General features: G+C 42.8%; 1 protein-coding gene across 1 annotated transcript in view; it reads left to right on the top strand.

Moving 5' to 3' along the window:
- Positions 1 to 18,567, top strand: part of LOC139390646 (protocadherin Fat 4-like) — a 96,672-nt gene that overhangs the window by 40,759 nt on the left and 37,346 nt on the right. Inside the window, exons 2-4 of the mRNA XM_071137911.1 lie at positions 10,456 to 10,587; positions 14,222 to 14,483; positions 14,827 to 15,177. Coding sequence (XP_070994012.1) covers positions 10,456 to 10,587; positions 14,222 to 14,483; positions 14,827 to 15,177 — 745 coding nt within the window. The remainder of the gene's footprint in view (positions 1 to 10,455; positions 10,588 to 14,221; positions 14,484 to 14,826; positions 15,178 to 18,567) is intronic.

The following is an 18,567-nucleotide window of genomic DNA, read 5'->3' as shown; positions in this document are numbered from 1 at the left end:
TGTAAGACTGTATTGCCTAAAAACATGGTTAAAACTGCAATGTTGATATCATGGACGGTCAATCCTTGCATCCATAGTTCTGTCTTTGAATTTGAGAGTGGTTACCTTTCTTTTTACTGAAACAGTGGTGGGGAGAACACTTTGTGTGTTGTTGTAACTGCTGATTGCCACTTTAAGTTCATAAGAATACTCGATAAAAATTGCTGACACCATTGAAACAGTGAGGGTTCGGGAACTTTCAAGCCAATTATCTCAGAATCATCTTTTTGCAGATATTACCTTAGTGTCCCAAGCTCTCGATGTTATTACTGCTGTGTGCAACATTAGTATAGTGTGAGAATACTGTCACACATGAATGCTATGTACTTCAGTGGTATTTCTTTACCAAAACGTTAGCAGCCTGTCTCTCAGAACTGTATTTCATCAACAGTTACTACAACCCATTAGTAGTGGAGGAAAAAGTACCCAATTGTCATAAAGTATAGATACCTGAATAGAAAATGACACATGTGAAAGTCACCCAGTAAAATTCTACTTGAATAAAAGTCTAAAAGTATTTGGTTTTAAATATACTTAAACATGAAAAGTAAATGTAATTGTTAAAATATACTTAAGTATCAAAAGTAGAAGTATAAATAATTTCACATTCCTTATATTAAGCAAACCAGAAGGCACCATTTTCTCCACTCCAACACTCAGAGATAATTTGCAAATGAAGCATTTGTGTTTAGTGAGTCTGCCAGATCAGGGGCAGTAGGGATGACCAGGGATGTTCTCTTGAGAAGTACGTGAATTGGAACATTTTCCTGTCCTGCTAAGCGTTCGAAATATAACGAGTATTGGTTGTCAGGGAAAATGTATGGAGAAAAAAGTAGTCAAATATAAAAAGTAAAGTACACCCCAAAAAACTACTTAAGTAGTACTTTAAAGTATTTTTACTTAAGAACTTTAAACCACTGCCTGTTCGTGTCTAGTAAACACATAAAGGTGCATGTTTCTGTTCTTGGAGAAACTGTTGGCCAGAGAGTGTGTGTGTGTGTGTGTGTGTGTGTGTGTGTGGTGTGTGTGTGTGTGTCTGCTCAGTCCGACCTCCCTCTAAGGCTGTTAAACAGTCGGGGAGCTTGGAGTGTCGCCGGCATGCACAACCATTCCTGATTAGGTACCGACCATTGTTACTGTTTTCTCGGTTTTCACATAAACAGAGGCTGCAGGGGGTTCCCAGATCTGTTCTCACACAGAGTTGGTCCTGTTTTAGATTTAATCACACAACACACACACATACACATTAATGCACACACACACACACTGCCCTCCATTCACCCGTGTAGAATAAAATGCACACAAGACTTCAGTAGGCTGTCTTTCCTTCCACCCACCCCAAGCCCTTGTCCCTTTTCACCTTCTCAATCACGTTCTGTTAGTTGTCCATGGAAAGGTCATGAGGTCAACTCTTGCCTCCCCTGGTGCCCTCGAAGCCTCATCAGGGCCCTTACTTTTGAATGACCTTTTCTTCCTTAATAGTTTAACAGAGTGGTGTACGTCACCGAAAAGAAATAAGCAACCTCTGCAGATTTGTCTGTCTTTCATGCGTAGTTTGGCCAACTCCAGATGAGCATATCACCAGTGCCTTTTCTGCTCCCTGTGCCTTAAAGTTGTACACATTAATCACTGGTGGACAGCTACTATTAAATGGATGCCGGAATAGTCTTTAAAGCCAGGCCTTCTCCTTCCAGAAGACTTGGAGACCAACTTTGGCTTGAAAGAGACAAGCCTTGTATCTGTATCCCTTAGATTTAGTAGTTCTCTTGTTGAAATCCCCTGGGTTGAACTTCAAACTGCAAGCAGGGGCACTCAGTATTATCTTCCACTCTTAAATATTTATGATGACTCTGAATCATACAAATCACATCAGTTGGCAATGGAAAAGACAATTGCATTGTTCTCTCGTTCTTTCTTACCAGTCAGAAATAGTTTTTTTTGTGAGTCTTTTTAAATGATCATTTAGCATAGTGTTTTATTAGCCCTATTTTGACTTGATTACCCCTATTTCCTGCATGCTCGACGTGGTTTAAATGCAGTAATGGACGGTAATGGTGGATACGCTGTTGTGATAAGGCCATAGACTCACGCAGGACTTGTAGCTCCAAGATGGAGATGGACTCCCGTAAAGGTCTCTTTCCGTTTTGTCAAAGCATACTTTAAAACAAGCAAATCTTGTTTTACTTCTTTTTTTTTTTACCTTACCGTTCTCTCTTGGGGAGAAATGAGGTGTGCTTGTTTGATGTTCTTAAATTCTCTAAAACTTTATATAGTAGTTAGTGGGCTATGGTGGTTATGAGGATTGCTTTGTATTGGGCTGGAGTCTTGAAGAGGTGAACATTGTCTCTCATCTGTTCCATTAGCTCTGCTATAGCTCAACTAATAATTCAACTTTCCACCCAACTCTTCCTGGTGTCAACAAGAGGGAAGAAATATTACCACATTAAATACAACGACAATTCATCATGATTTGTTTCAAGGCTTTATGTGGGGAGATGTCAACAACGAGTCCAGCAACTCCGTGAAGAATACTCTGGTCCAAACAGACTGTGGGTTATTAGTTTTGCAGGGTTATATATTCCTCCTGAACACATTGAGGGCGACCTTGCTTGACAGAGGCTGCAGGGGGCTTGGAGGACCAAGTGTAGACAAACTATCTTTTAGCAGTTCTCCTTTGAGAGGACTGTGATCCTATTTATTAAAACCACTTGTCCGGCATTGTCTCTCCTCCACCCGTTGGTTTCATAAGAACTAGGTGCTTTGTGATCGTTTGCAGGCACTCCTATTATGTTTAGTTTTGTCTCTGTATGTTTTTTTTCTGGCTGGAGAAGATTTGGAAGCTCGGAGGACAGGACCCTATCCTGACTTCTCTCCGGCACTGTTCGTTGGGGTCTGGCAGTGTTCCAGCTTTGTCTAGGTTTTCCCGAGCACATTCCCCATCCCAGCACGGTCAAATTCTCCTCTCCAGAGCACACACTGCCGACTGCGGTCAGGAAGATTGATTGTTGCGGGGGCTTTTGTTTGACAAATCAAACGGTTCAATGATTGCGTATGTGTAAAAAAAAAAAAGCAGGTGGATCAGATAATTTATACCTGATCCCATTGCCTTTTATTTTTTTTGCTTACATTTCCTTTTGCTCTTAAAAACAGAGACTGGAATGGTACTTGGAGTTCTTAAGCCAGCATCACCATAAATCTGAGGCCCAAAAATCCCTGACGTTATATCTAAACAGTTAAATGAGTAAAGGAGAGATGGAGGGAGAGAGAGAGAGAGAGAGAGAGATAAAGATGGTCTTTGTAAGCGAGTCTCAGGAGCCCCAGGAAATGAATAATGTTGAATGTGCCGTTATATCACCCCAGTCCGCCTTTACATTTCTCTGAGCTATAGCAGGACATTCATCAGACTTGCACGGATCATGCCATACGCTTTTCAGATTAAGCAATGCAAACATAGACATCGGGCCTGGCGTTTTCTAGAGGGTTCATCCATTCCTCGAATCAGGAAGATGACAGATCCCTTTAAACAATGCAGTGCCTCTTAAACACTACTGGATCTCATAGAAGAGTATGATTTTACCCACGCATAGGGTTGCTTAGAGCTTCGGAAGGTTTATCCATTGTATGAAATGAACAACTTTGTTTGTATAAGTGTCCTGGTAGACCTTAGTGATGGGTGTGGTATAGTTAGAAGGTCTTAGAGTTACTGAAGTGAATGTGAGAAGCTCCAGTGATGGCTCCTTCCTCTCCCTCTGGGAAACATGGCAATAAATTGGATCCCTTCTCTGTAATGTGTTTTCCTGGGGACTACTTGTCACATAGAGCAGTGGTTCCCCAACTTATTCACTCAGGGCCCCTCCACCAGCATTGGGGAACGTCCCGCACCACACATTTTTGCAGCTTTGGAGCTTATTTCTCGCAATACTACACATTTTGCCATGTCTAATGTGTGTTTATGTGATATTTGAGTGACTCAAAAGAAGAAGGAAAAGGAGAAAATCGATAGCTGACATGGGCTAATTGATCTGGACATTTCTGACAAGTTATAAATGTCTCTCTAAGGTATGCAATAACTAACATGAAAAGAGGAACTGATGATGCACTATCCAATTGCACCTTGTGCAATCTACTATTGCAACTTTTAAGAGTAAGTTTAAAGCTGGACTGAGTTTCTTTAAAAATTCTAACGTTTTAGAACATCTACTCATTCAAGGGTTTTTCTTTATTTTTACTATTTTCTACATTGTAGAATAATTGTGAAGACATCAAAACTATGAAATAACATATATGGAGAAACCAAAAAAAGTATTAAACAAATTAAAATACATTTTATATTTGAGATTCTTCAAAGTAGCCACAGCTTTGCACACTCTTGGCATTCTCTCAACCAGCTTCATGAGGTAGTCACCTGGAATGCATTTCAATTAACAGGTGTGCCTTGTTCAATGTTAAGTTGTGGAATTTCTTTCCTTCTTAATGTGTTTGAGCCAATCAATTGTGTTGTGACAAGGTAGGGGTGGTACTGTGTACAGAATATGTCTGTATTTGGTAAAATACCAAGTCCATATTATTACAAGAACAGCTCAAATAAGCAAAGAAAAATTACAGTCCATCATTAATTTAAGACATGAAGGTCAGTCAATCCAGAAAATTTCAAGAAGTTTGAAAGTTTCGTCAAGTGCAGTTGCAAAAGCCATCAAGCGCTATTATGAAACTGGCTCTCATGAGGACCACCACAGGAAAGGAAGACCCAGAGTTACCTCTGCTGCAGAGGTAACAGACACATCTCACAATCAACTGTTCAGAGGAGACTGCGTGAATCAGGTCTTCATGGTCGATTTGCTGCAAAGAAACCACTACTAAAGGACACCAATAATAATAAAGAGCCTTACTTGGGCCAAGAAACACGAGGAAAGGACCGTTGAAATCTGAGATTTTTGTTTGTCTCTGTGAGATGCAGAGTAGATGAACGGATGATCTCTGCATGTGTGGTTCCCACCATGAAGCGTGGAGGAGGAGGTGTGATGATGTGGGGTGCTTTGCTGTTGACACTGTCGTGATTTATTTAGAATTCAAGGCACACTTAACCAACATGGCTATTACCCCATTCTGCAGCGATCAGCCATCCCATCTGGTTTGCACTTAGTGGGACTATCATTTGTTTTTCAAAAAGACAATGACCCATCACACCTCCAGGCTGTGTAAGGGCAATTTGACCAAGGAGGAGAGTGATGGAGTGCTGCATCAGATGACTTGGCCTTCACAATCATCTGTCTTCAACCCAATTGTGATAACTTGGGATGAGTTGGACTGCAGAGTGAAGGAAAAGCAGCCAACAAGGGCTCATGTGGGAACTCCTTCAAGACCGTTGGAAAAGCATTCCAGATAAAGCTGGTTGAGAGAATGCCAAGAGTGGGCAAAGCTTACTTTGTAGAATGTAAAATATAACATATTTTTTGATTTGTTTTACACTTTTTTGGTTACTGCATCATGTGTTATTTCATAGTTTTGATGTCTTCACAATTATTCTACAATGTAGAAAATAGTACAAATTAAGAAAAACCCTTGAATGAGTAGCTGTGTCCAAACTTTTGACTTTTGACTATATATATAAATGTCTTCCGCCAACCCCTCGCGCCCCCCTCCCAGTGGAGATGCCCCACAGTTTGGGAACCACTGAGATTGAGGACCCAGTATTAATCTTTCCCAACATGCTCTCTGTCCGTACGCCAGCTAACTCAAGGCCCTATCCAATGATTGGCCAAATGTGATCGCGGATAAATGTCGTTTCCCTGCAAATAAATAGTGCATTCTGCCTATCATTTTTGTCTAATCATTTTTTTTTTATAGAATCAGCATGTTTTAATGGTTTTAGTGTTGAGCTCATTTTCTGGCGTTACAAACATTCTTTGTATTCTTTTATTTAATTCCGAGCCAACGTCTGAGTCATTTCTTGTAATGGCTCGTGATTTTGTCCCTATGCTATGATGAAGTGTTACAGTAAAATAGCTCTGGTGATCCTGGTTTTGACACATGAGTTCCAAGTACTCTGCTGCTACGAAATCCTTTTTTTGGTGATGCAGAATGGAATTGTTCAATTTTCAAAAGGCCAATAGATAATTAGTGTTGGAAGTTGATACTTCCCCGAACTTTCACCTCAAGTCGTCAACCAGGTCTAATGACACATGTAATCATTTGGAAATGATTATTCTCTGCATGAGACGCACCCTTTTCCATTTTTTATGATCACATGAACCAGATTTAGCTTTCCCGACATGTTGCATCAGAGGTTATAATGTGTTTTGGTTTTGGAACTCTCTCTTAGAAAAGAGACGATACTTTGTTGATGTTTCATTTACTCTGTTCAAGTGGAGTCTTCGTGATCACAGCAATGAGTAGGAGAAATTGTGTCGTGTATTACTTCATCTTTAATGCAGACCAGCATTGAGTTAATTAATTGGCGCTACCCACTGGTAGGAAATGCTGACTGACTCAGTAACTCACTAAATATGTGCTTACTATAGGGGGTCATGTTCAAAGACTGCATATCGTTCCTCCATGACCCCCCCCCCCCATCTCCCCATCTTCGTGCAGTCATCTTGGCATGACTGCGAGTATGATTGGGGGAAAGTGTACGCGAATCACTGCCAGTGCTTCCACCTTTTTACAATAGGAGGACGATAATAAGGGAAAGGGTATGTGTACCGGGAGGGAGTGGCCGTTTCAGAACATTCTGTCACTGTTAGGGGAAGAGAAGTGAAACAGTTGGGAGTGTTCAGTGTCTGCAGCCTGAGCCTTTTTTTTGCTTGAAGATATGGCTTGTTGAGATGGCAAACTGAGTTTGTGAAGGGTCTCAATCCCACAAATGCCGGTTCCTACTATCAATGGATGACGTGTGTGCAATTCCTCACTTTTAATTGGAAGAGGGCTGGAAGGTTTTGCCAGGAATCCAACCTAAGTGTATGTAAACTTCCAACTTCAACTGTAGGCATCCCACTCACAGTATCTTAGTCGATTTGACAGACTAGACTTTGTGAACAATTCCTGTCGGATAAGAAATCCTCTGGCCATGTTGCAGGCATAGACAGGCTTAGACCCTGGCAAATAGTCCTTGATCACTTAAGGTATCATAATCGACAGCACTCAGGAGCCGTTCGGCCTTTGAATCATTCATGTCAGGCATAAATAATGGAGCCTATCAGCCAGTTATAGCAGCTGCAACTCGAAACAGTAGTGGCCTGAAACACAATCTTTTCCCCTGTAAACTAATGTGTTTCACCTGCACCACACTGGGGCGTCTGGGCCTGAGTGACAGGTTGAGCAAGGGAACAAAAAAAACTCATTCCTCCCTCCCTCCCTCCCTCCTGACCTTGCTTCCTCTTCCTCCGATGAAATGTTTCACCAAGCCTCTTTGATATCTCTCCCCCAGGGGAGCTTGGGTAATGTAAACTATAAGCGCAAGGCGTAATTATTTCTCATAACCGCACTTCTTCTCTAATTAGTTCACTCCTCAGAAATGGGCCGTGCATTTTTTACACATCAAGAGGACACGGGTTGGAAGATAAATATTAATTGTTTGTTGACTTTGCCGAGTCCCTCGGCTCTGGAAGTGCTGTCGTTTTCCGTCTTGTTTTTACATGGTACATAGCGCCCCGACCGGGATGGCCGGCAAGGCCCAGCGTTAAATCTGATCCGTCTTTTTTTTCTCCTCCTAATCATCTGGATCCAGGGTCAGATCCACCACATCCTCATCCCAGACAGAGACCACTGAACAGCCCTAACCACTGATTCAGGATCAGATTAGTAAGCGGTCACCGTGGAGACACGTTGTAATCATAGGCTTATGAAAGCTGCTCTTGGTTTTGGACAGTGTTAGTACGTATTCAGACTTTAAAAAATGATTTTCATCTGGCTGGGAATGAAAACAGTTATAGAAAAGCAATTATAGCGCTTAAGTCATCAATAAGAAGGTTCTCAATTCAATTGCCATACATGAATCCCCTCTCTCTCTCTAGGCGTCTCAATGGCTTTCCCTACTGGGTCACCTTTAATGGACTGCCGCGTTTGAAAAGGGTCTGGATGTTGGCATTTGTTGGTAGTTCCAGCATGCTGCTTGTTTCAGAGTGGATTTGCAGGAGCACGTGAGGTCTGTTTTTCCTGTCAATGGCAGGCCTGAATAGACTCCTGTATCTCACCCCTCTTGGTGGTCCTGTGGCCTTGAAGCTCATTGTCTGCACGGTAAATGCCTGTGAGGGGAAACTTGGGTTGGTTAAAAAAAACTTGGCCAGTCCCATTGTGGACGTGACACAGCTGTTCCTTTTCCCATTTCCTATTGCGCCTCAGCAACCCACATCAACCCGCATAGCGGCAGAACCAACTGGAGGACTGAATAAGACTGAATAGGCATGCTCAGGAGAAAGCAACTCGCGTTTGAGTTTTTATGTCTAGCGAATAATTACCATAATCACTGTCAACATTAATGGAGATTGCAACGCTGGAGAATTCAAACCTGGCTTTTTATAGAAGCCCTAAACAAAAATGCAAAGGCAAATGTCTGTTGTGATTTAAAGCAAACACTGTTTACTGGCGTTGAAATGCATATTTGGGTTAGGGGATTAGATGTGATTGCGGAGTATGAGTGGAAAGGCAGTATTCCTGGGCTAGACACAATTTGACACCGTAATGTGTAGGTCTCTTATCTTTATTTATCTTTCTCTGTCTCTCTTTCTCTGTCTCAGTCTGTCTCTCTGTGTCTCTCTTTCTTTGTCTCTGTCTCTCTGTCTGTCCGTCTCTTTGTCTCTGTCTGTTTCTCTGTTTCTGGCTGGCTGGCTGTCTCTGTCCGTCTGTGTGTCTCTCTCTGTCTGTCTCTGCCTCTCTCTCTCTCTCTCTCTCTCTCTCTCTCTCTCTCTCTCTCTCTCTCTCTCTCTCTCTCTCTCTCTCTCTCTGTGTCTCTGTCTGTCTCTCTGTCCGTGTCTCTCTCTCTGTCTGCCTCTGTCTCTCTCTTTGTCTTTGTCTGTCTCTCTGTCTGTGTCTCTTTCCGTGTCTCTCTCTCTGTCTGTCTCTCTTTGTCTCTGTCTCTCTGTCTGTCCATCTCTCTCTCTCTGTCTGTCTCTCTTTGTCTTTGTCTGTTTCTCTGTTTCTGTCCGTCTGTCTGTTTCTTGTCGTCTGTCTGTCTCTGTCTGTGTCTCTGTCTGTGTCTCTGTCTGTCTCTCTGTCTGTCTCTCTATCTGGGTCTTTCTGTCTGTCTCTCTCTCTGTCTTCTCTCTGTCTGTCTGTCTGTCTGTCTGTCTGTCTGTCTCTCTCTCTCTCTCTCTCTCTCTCTCTCTCTCTCTCTCTCTCTGTCTCTCTCTCTCTCTCTTTATGTGTGTCTGTCTCTCTCTCTTTCTGTCTGTCTCTCTGTGTCTGTCTGTCTCTCTGTCTCTCTCTCTCTCTCTCTCTCTCTCTCTCTCTCTCTCTCTCTCTCTCTCTCTCTCTCTCTCTGTCTCTCTTTCTGTCTGTCTCTGTCTGTCTCTCTTTCTCTGATCAAATGAGGTAGATGCAAATAAGAAGTGTGTCTCCAGGCAGTAGTTAGACACTGTCTGTACACTGTGTAGACTAAAGTAGGGTTTGGCAAGGGTCCACAGATCCTCAAAAAGTACTGACTGGTGGGCATCACCGGCTGGTATGGCAACTGCTTGGCATCTGACCGTATGGCGCTACAGAGGGTAGTGCGTACGGCCCAGTACATCACTGGGCAAAGCTTCCTGCTTCCAGAACCTATATACTAGGCGGTGTCAGAGGAAGGCCCAAAAAATTGTTAGACTCCAGTCACCCAAGTCATAGACTGTTCTCTCTGCTACCGCACGGGAAGCAGTACCGGAGCGCCAAGTCTAGGTCCAAAAGGCTCCTTAACAGCTTCTACACCCAAGCCATAAGACTGCTGAACAATTAATCAAATGGCCACCCAGACCATCCCCTTTGCTTTTACACTGCTGCTACTCTCTGTTTATCATCTATGCATTGTCACTTTACCTCTAACTACATGTACAAATTACCTCGACTAACCTGTAACCCCACACATTTACTCGATTCCGGGCCCCCTGTATATAGCCTTGTCCTTGTCATTTTAACGTTACTTTTTATTATTTTGTACTTTAGTTAATTTGGTAAATATGTTTCTTAACTCTTTCTTGAGCTGCATTGTTGGTTAAGGGCTTGTATAAGTAAGCATTTCACGGTTAAGGTCCACACCTGTTGTATTCGGCGCATGTGACAAATAAAGTTTGATTTTGATTTCAACTGAAGATGACCTGTCCGATTTTAGAATTCGAACCGCGACGTCTATGGTGTGTTCGAACACACAATTGCGTACTCTGGATGGAACTGTCCCAGTCGAACGCATTGATAAGTCCATTCATACTCTTCTTCGTTTCCCTCCAGGTGGAAATTACGCTCCAGGACGTCAACGACAACCCACCTGTTTTCCCAAACGATCTTCTTGACGTGACCGTCGAAGAGAACGTCAGCGACGGCTTCAAGATAATGCAGCTAACAGCCACAGACGCCGATGAGGTAAAGCCTTTTCAAAAAAAAATTGTATATATATTCTGTCTGTTCCTTGTTTGAGTACAACTCTGGGAGATACGTTCCCTCTGTCCCCTTTACACAGCGATACCATCGGTATCTCTGTGTCACCATCGGCATGTGTTTTCTGATGTACATTGCGACTAGTGTGTGAAGACAACCAGGGCTTAAGGGTGCATGGGTGGCGTACCTACACCTACAGCGCTCAACCTCCCGAATACATTCCAGTGCTCTTATCTGCATGTATTGACCTCAAAGAGGTCAAAGAGACAAAAGAAAGTGGCTGCAGGAAGATTCTTTTTCTTCTTCTGATACCCATCATTTTTTTTTTCCAGTCCAAGTCATGCGCTCTGCAATTCTCCTACCAAGTATTTGACCACGGCTTGAAGTTCTCTTGAAGCAGTCGGAGAACTTTTGCTTTCACTCTCACACACACACACACACACACACACACACACACACATACACACGGCCCCCAGTGATCGTGAGTTTTGACGTTACCTCAGAGGGGCCACGAGTGTCACAAAGCCCTGAGGAGAGCGGCTAAAGATTGTCTCCTCACAAGGGGCAGATTGTCCCTCCACGGCCTCTGTAGTTCACATTACATCATTGGCTTCGCCCTCGATTAGAAAAAGGCTCCATCTTTCGCAGCTTAGGCAGGATGTGGACATAAAATCCAGCACTGAGCGAAAATCAGGCCCTCCCAGCATCTCCAAGGCCTGCGGTTACTCAGCCCTGCCAATGAGACAAGGGAACTGAATGGAAAGAACTGGGGCCATTGTGAGGAGGGATTAGTGTGTGAGAGAATATGGACTCATACTTAACGTTAACTTATGAGGCCACACGTTTTTATTGCACAGCTGTTACCTCACCAACCTCGCCAGTTAGAATGTGAGACAAATCATGCACAATCCATTTCTGGAATGGTCATTGTATTCGGAATATAACATTGACTGTAAATCCTAGATTTAGGTCAATATTTTGACTAATAGGGCATTTTAAGGGCATCATTTGAGTACATTGTTTTGGACTCAAGTGAACTTGACCTCAGAGCTCTGATCTTGAAGGATGTGATATATGGTATCGAATTGGACGGCCGGTTTCTGTGCGTTTCCTTCTCACTTTTTCCTCATAGTCAAAATCAAAGGGGAAGAAGGACTTGAGCTGCGTTTCAGTAGTATCGAATAGCTTCCTTGCCTTGCTTCCTCTCCTTCCCGACCACTGATCCAAAAGTATCTTCAGGGAAAAGCAATATGATGAAACCTATCCAGTCCTTTTTACCTATTATGAGTCATTAAGACAATTATAGAAAGGAAAAGGCACTAGTTTAGAGTATTGGGACGCAGCCTCGGACGAGGTAGTTGCACTCCGATATGATCATTAAACAAACTTCGATACAATATGGACTTACTATGGCGAAAGAGACGTTTATCCTGGACTTAAAGACAGAAATGAATAGGTCACTAAATAGTAGGAACATAACATTTCGGTTCCAGCTATTTCGGTCCAGATAGGGCCGGCCAATTTCTGCCCACATCCTAACGCAGGAAACTTAAGTTGCCCTGACACTAAGCGTACGGAATGCATTCGGGCCCGATTCAGAAAGCCACATGTGTGATCCACGGAGGCGTAGCCAAGCGCAGCAAGCTGTTGGCCAGCTGACTGGCTGAATTCAGACATCATAATGATCCCATCCAATTTAACAGTGCTACATGTGGGATTCATGTGTGAGCGTATTAAAATGCTGTTTCTACGCATCCGTTTTTTTTGCTACACCCATTTCCACCCTGGGTTGCATTCAGTTTGGAAAATTAAAAAAATGTGAGCGCTTTGCTCGCTCCCATAGTGGAGGCCTCTCTAGGAGAAGAAGAGAGAGAGAGAACATTCTCGTTTTATTAGCATTCTGACATAGTGGAAAATATGCAGGTACCAGGAGCGAGCTTAACTAAGAAAAGTATCTAGAACAATGGGTGCTAAAGAAGCAAAACAACAGCGGAACAGCCAAAAAGTCTGTTGAAAATACAAATGAGTGTGACTGAAGTGGGTTGCTACAAGACACCGTTACTGTGGCCTTGAATGATGCACCCCAAAATGTAAATATACGAAGACTCATTTCCTAAAACAACAGTTTCAGAGTACATCGTTATGCTATATGTACATCATTAGATTGATGCGATTGTAAATAGGGGCATTAGTACACATCACCTCTCAACACGTTACTGTGAGTCAGACTTAACACCTGTGTTGTGGCTGGCTCAAACGGCCTAGTCGTGTTTCAGGAAGCTCAGTCTCCTGACAGCTCTATGAGCCTCTCACCTTCCCCTGAGCTGCTGCTGCTGAAACTCATCTGCTAAATGAGTTTCCTTGTGCCCAAGTCTGGCCCGGAACCCTGCTCTTTAATTGGTTGGTCCTCCCCCTCCCCCCTTCTTCCCACTGTGCCTTGGGATGGCTGTAAACTAGTCAAAGTCTTTACTAGGGAAGGTCAGGGGAGCGGTCAGCGTCAGGGGGAGACGATGGACCCCCTACTCCTTTCCCCTCTCCTCCTCTTTTCCCCTGTCCTCCTCTCTCTCCTTTTGAATCATATACGATAATTAATTGGCAGACGAAGGGTGTCGGGTTAAAAATTCAAAACACACTCTCTGGGTCTGAGGATGGGCTCTCTGGAAATGAATCTAGTATATTGTATAAACTAGTATATTGGCAAGATCAAAAGTATACATGAAATTAAAAATGCTTTTAGCTTTTGACCAGTCGAAACTAAAGACCTCTGTTGAAAAGTAGTAGCTTTTGAAGTGGACTCCCCCCCCCCCCCCCCCCCCTCACTTAGCATCAGACATCAGGAGATGGTGGTCTGCTCTGGTATTGTCCTCAGCGCCAACCTAAATGTCAAGATCTGTCGCCGCTGTTATTAGGTTTTCATATCGCGTTCAGTCCTCTACTGCAATTGCAAAGGACCGCTATGGCTTTCACATGTGTACTGGGCTGTACTTGTCTAAAGTATCAAGGGATCTATTAGTTGCATTTATAGAAGAACCCTATAGCCCCAGAGTTCAAAGAGTAAGGCCCCAAGAGAATACTGCCATTCAGCTCCTGTGAGTTTTTCTTTCCTCACCAGTATGACCATTGTATTCTGAGGGGAGCATGCTAAGTGGAAGCTACAACTACAATGTTGTAGTGTTTAAAAAATAATAATATTTCACTCATTGCGATGTATAGTATTAGAATGTCTACTCTGCATTTATCCCTAGAATAAAGTATTTGATTCAAGTGTGAAAGCAAGTAGTGGGTGGTTGTGAACATGAATTTCACTCTCACTAAGATTCATCATATGATGTCCCTCTCCCTTTAGGACTGAACATTGACTAACCAAAGCGTATGTTAATCATAAAAGTCTCACGTTAAAACGTCATAATATAGGGGCGGCAGGTAGCCTCGTGGTTAAAGCCAAAAGGTTGCTAGATCGAATCCCCGAGCTGACAAGGTAAAAATCTGTCATTCTGCCCCTGAACAAGCCAGTTAACCCACTGTCCCTAGGCTGCCTAGTTAAATAAAGGTCAAATATAAAGTCTATATGGCGTCTTTATACTCTTAGAAAGAATAATTCACGTTTGTATTTCTCCAGGGTCCTAATGCACTGGTGACCTACACCATCATCAGCGGTGCTGATGACAGTTTCCGGATCGACCCGGAATCGGGGGACCTGATTGCCACCAAGAGGCTGGACCGGGAACGTCGCTCCAAGTATTCCCTGCTGGTTCGAGCTGACGACGGGAAGCAATCCTCGGATATGAAGCTGAACATCACCGTCAGTGACGTCAACGATCACACGCCAAAATTCTCCCGTGGAACTTACTCTTTCGACATTCCCGAGGATATGGCGCCAGGTAAAAGGCTTACTGTCACATGGCGTTGCTTGTTGACTACCAGGTTATTTCATGCTTACTCAGCTTGTGAAAGGTCCCAAATGAATTCCTGCGAAACTTTATGCCATTCCTCTTGAATGCCATGTGTTTATCCAAAAGGCTTTTAATGCCGGACGTTTTCTAGTTAGCTAGGTCAACAGGGAATCAAAATGTGGCACTTTTGAAATATGAAATATGTATATATTTTTTTCCCAATATGGCAGTTGAAGGGGTTGTTTGGCAAACGTGAGGGAATCCCAATCCAGTCATTCAAAAAGCCCTCTCAAATCCTCACTGTCTGACTGACTGCATATTGACTTGTCAGGCTCCATCGTGGCGGCGATCCTGGCCAGTGACTCGGACTCGGGGGTGAACGGTGAGATCACGTACTCCCTGGAGGACGACGACGAGTACAGGACCTTCCTGCTCAACCCCGTCACGGGGGTCTTCAACGTCACGCGGCCCCTGGACTACGAATCCCAGCAGTACTACATCCTGACCGTGAGGGCTCAGGATGGCGGTGGTCAGGCCAGCACAGTCAGGGTCTACTTCAACGTCCTGGACGTCAATGACAACCCGCCCGTCTTCAACACCACCGCCTACAGCACCTCGGTCACCGAGAGCCTCCCCCCTGGCTCCAGTATCATCACTGTAGGGGCCAGTGATGAAGATGATGGTATGTTTGTACTTTGTGTCAGTTGCTAATGTCCACAAGTGGGTAATTTGTCACAGCAATGACGTCAATGGATGGTTCACTGAAAACACTATAAAAGCCTGGCCTTTGAGGAACCTCCATTCGAGACAATTATGCTTCTTTTGGAAGTCAACATTCTAACAGTCTAATAAATAAATGGCATATATGCTATCAGAAAAATTATCCTTTGGTTGTGTTTATGAAAGTCTTAGGTGACATTGGACTACAGAAATACAATTACAATACAGTATTTTCATTAGATTATGTTACTGTAGGTTATATGGAAAACAAAAAAACACTAAAAACACCACAATTCAAAGGTTAAATCCATCACAAAGAAAACATAATTTAATGTTGGCAGGTCTTAAAGGGGCAGTGCAGTTAAACACGTGATTCCCCTCCCCTTTTTTGGGATGATATTTCCTCTCTGAGGTCGAAATAACACTCAGAAATTGTGAAAACTATGATAATGACCTTTAAGTGTAAAAGCTTTTTGGAGAAAAAAAATGCCTTGGAATTTCATCCTGTTCAGGTGGAATGGAGTTTTTGTCCCACAGCAAAAAAACACAATCTGATCTGATTATTCTGCATAGAGGTCCTATAAAATGACTGATTGTTATCATTCCTAATTCTATGTTTTTCTTACCAATGACCAGTCGTCTTTTATTTTCATGTGTATCCTGCTTTGAATGGGTAAGGGGGGGGGGGGGGTAGGCCCTAGAGTCTAGACAATTCTATCTGGGCTTTGTATGTCAATATATTTACAATTGTATCAACACGCCCACACGATCAAACTGAGTATTTCAATGGCCAAGGAAGCTCGGGGAAATAAATGATAAAAAATATATTTGTTATTTTCATGAGCGGTTATGATTTAAACATACAAAGACAGCATGGGGGCTTTGAGAAACATGGGAATTGGACATTTCAGAAGAACAGAGTAGCATATTTTAAAGTGGCATTCGGCAGTTAAAACAATAACAAAGCATTCTAGCAAAAACAAAACAGAGGGATGGGGCTGGAGAAATGTAATCACTCTCAAATTCAAAGACTATGGATGCAAGGACTGACCATCCACGGTATCCAAATTCTGTTGTTAGGCTATACAGTGTTTGTTTACATTATTATTATTTATTTTTTGGATGAACATTGGAGTAAAACAAGTTTATATTTTGTGTTCTGATGGGGTACGACAGTTGATGTCAGCTCATGAGGCATGTATATGTTATCTTCTTCAAGAATCAATGGGGCACAAAAAAACGAATTTATAAGTCCAAAAATAGATGTAGCAACTGCTGACTGCCCCTTTGAGTTTAATTACATCACTAGTATTTTCTGACGCATGCTCATGGAACAGCGGTAATTCTTGGAAATGATATTCTGAAATAGAGCTCACCTCTTGGATGTTGGCATTTGACACAGGTAAGTGTTTTAGGGATTGCAGAATCTGCTCTTTCCTATGCTATTTAGACCTCAGAGTCTTACCTGCATTTGACTCTGTAGGAGGATTTGACATTTTTTATTTGTGGTGCTCTGTTTTCTGCCACTGTGTCAATTCCAAGCAGCGCCCATCTCTTCATATACAATTTGACAATTGATAATATATATATATATATTTTCTTTATTTATTTAACTTTGTTTATTCAGGGCAGCCCAATTGAGACCAGGGTCTCTTTGTCAGTAGTGCCCTGAGAACAAACCATTGACAAATTGTCACCCATCAGACAATTGTCAATTTATTATTGGGCTCTATTCAATCCACATAGCGGATGGTCAGCGTTACAGCGTGATGATTGACATTTAAAGGCAATGGTCCCGCTTTAGCGGAGACTGCATTCACGATGAACACTGAATGTGGGCGGCAGGTAGCCTAGTGGTTAGAGCGTTGGACTGGTAACCGAAAGGTTGCAAGATTGAATCCCCGAGCTGACAAGGTAAAAAATCTGTCATTCTGCCCCTGAACAAGGCAGTTAACCCGCTGTTCCTAGGCTGTCAAGAATTTGCTCTTCACTGACTTGCCTAGTTAAATAAAATTAGAATATGACAACTCAATCTGAAATTCCCTTCAAATTTCAATCGTGGGAATCGATAACACTTCGGCTATACAGATTGAATAGAGCCTCTTTCCTTTCTGCTTACTAATATTATATATGTGAAACAGGTGTCGATATAGTTTAGGTTTAGTTTCGATGAGCCATCAGCTGTGCAGGCGTACTGCCCGGTGAATGACTGGTGTTGAATGAGGGGCAGAAAACAATGACCTCTAAAAACAATGACCTCTAAAAACTGCAAGATGTTAAGACGTATTTATGAAAAGTCAAGGGCGGAGGGGAGCACGACTTTAAAAATGGCAGAGTAATTAAAAATGTAAATGAGTTTTGTGTCCACATTATGGTCTCGGCTTTTGTAAGGTTCAAATGGTTTTCCAGCATGTTGGTCATTGTAGCTGTGTTACAACATTTTGAGGATGCAATTTCATCCACTCTAGGGGGAAATGTATAAACCACAATTGCATATACTATGCAAGGCCCGCAACTCTTTTTGCATGACATCAACACCTATAATGATAATGCTGTGATGATAGGGCAGTTCACTAAACAAAATCTTCGCCGTACATTTATTTGACATCTTTACTTCCTGTCACATTAGAATCACATTGTGAAATATGCTTCATTAGGCCTATAAGTGGCTTGAGATATTCGTCCATTTCAGGTGGTTACGGTTAGGCTGCTTCATGCTATTATAACAGCCCTTACCGTCCCTCTCCGACTGCAATTACCGCTCCAACCAGACCAGGCCTAATGTGGTTACTGTAACCCACATTCCTGGGGCAGAAGTCTGTCTTGTTTTTTCCCAATGTCAGGCTTCCTCTATTCCACTGTCCACTCGCTCTCATTGACCCTCACTTTTGATAGTCGGTGTTTTCTCAATGTTCTCTCTGTGTTATCAGCACCACTAAACGTCATTGTTAGCACTTCCTGAAGTTCCTCCATCCTTGACCCCCTGTAGACGTGGTTGTAAACTGGGGACTTGGCCTTTTGATAAGGGATTGCTTGTGTACAGTAAACTCAGCTGGAGTGTGGGAAGGTGCCAGGCCGCTCTCCACATGAATACCCCAATGACTTGAATTACAGCCGCTCAATTTAAGTTCAGTTTTCCCCGGCTCCAGGGGAGGACTGAGGATTAGACTAGATTTCAAGGTCTGATAGTTTGCATTTGTGCAGTTACTGTAGTTAATGATGTAATTGAAATTGAATGTTTAGATTGTGAGGAAAATCTGAAATTATAGAATGCTGCGGGCTTTCAGTAAAGGAGATGATTTTTAGTTGCTGTGCTGTGTCTCACGCTGCATAAAAGCATTGTCTGTTTGGA

The sequence above is a fragment of the Oncorhynchus clarkii genome, chromosome 31, assembly GCF_045791955.1.
Source record: "Oncorhynchus clarkii lewisi isolate Uvic-CL-2024 chromosome 31, UVic_Ocla_1.0, whole genome shotgun sequence".
In the NCBI taxonomy this organism is placed as follows: domain Eukaryota; kingdom Metazoa; phylum Chordata; class Actinopteri; order Salmoniformes; family Salmonidae; genus Oncorhynchus; species Oncorhynchus clarkii.
This window is presented reverse-complemented; position numbering and strand designations above follow the sequence as displayed.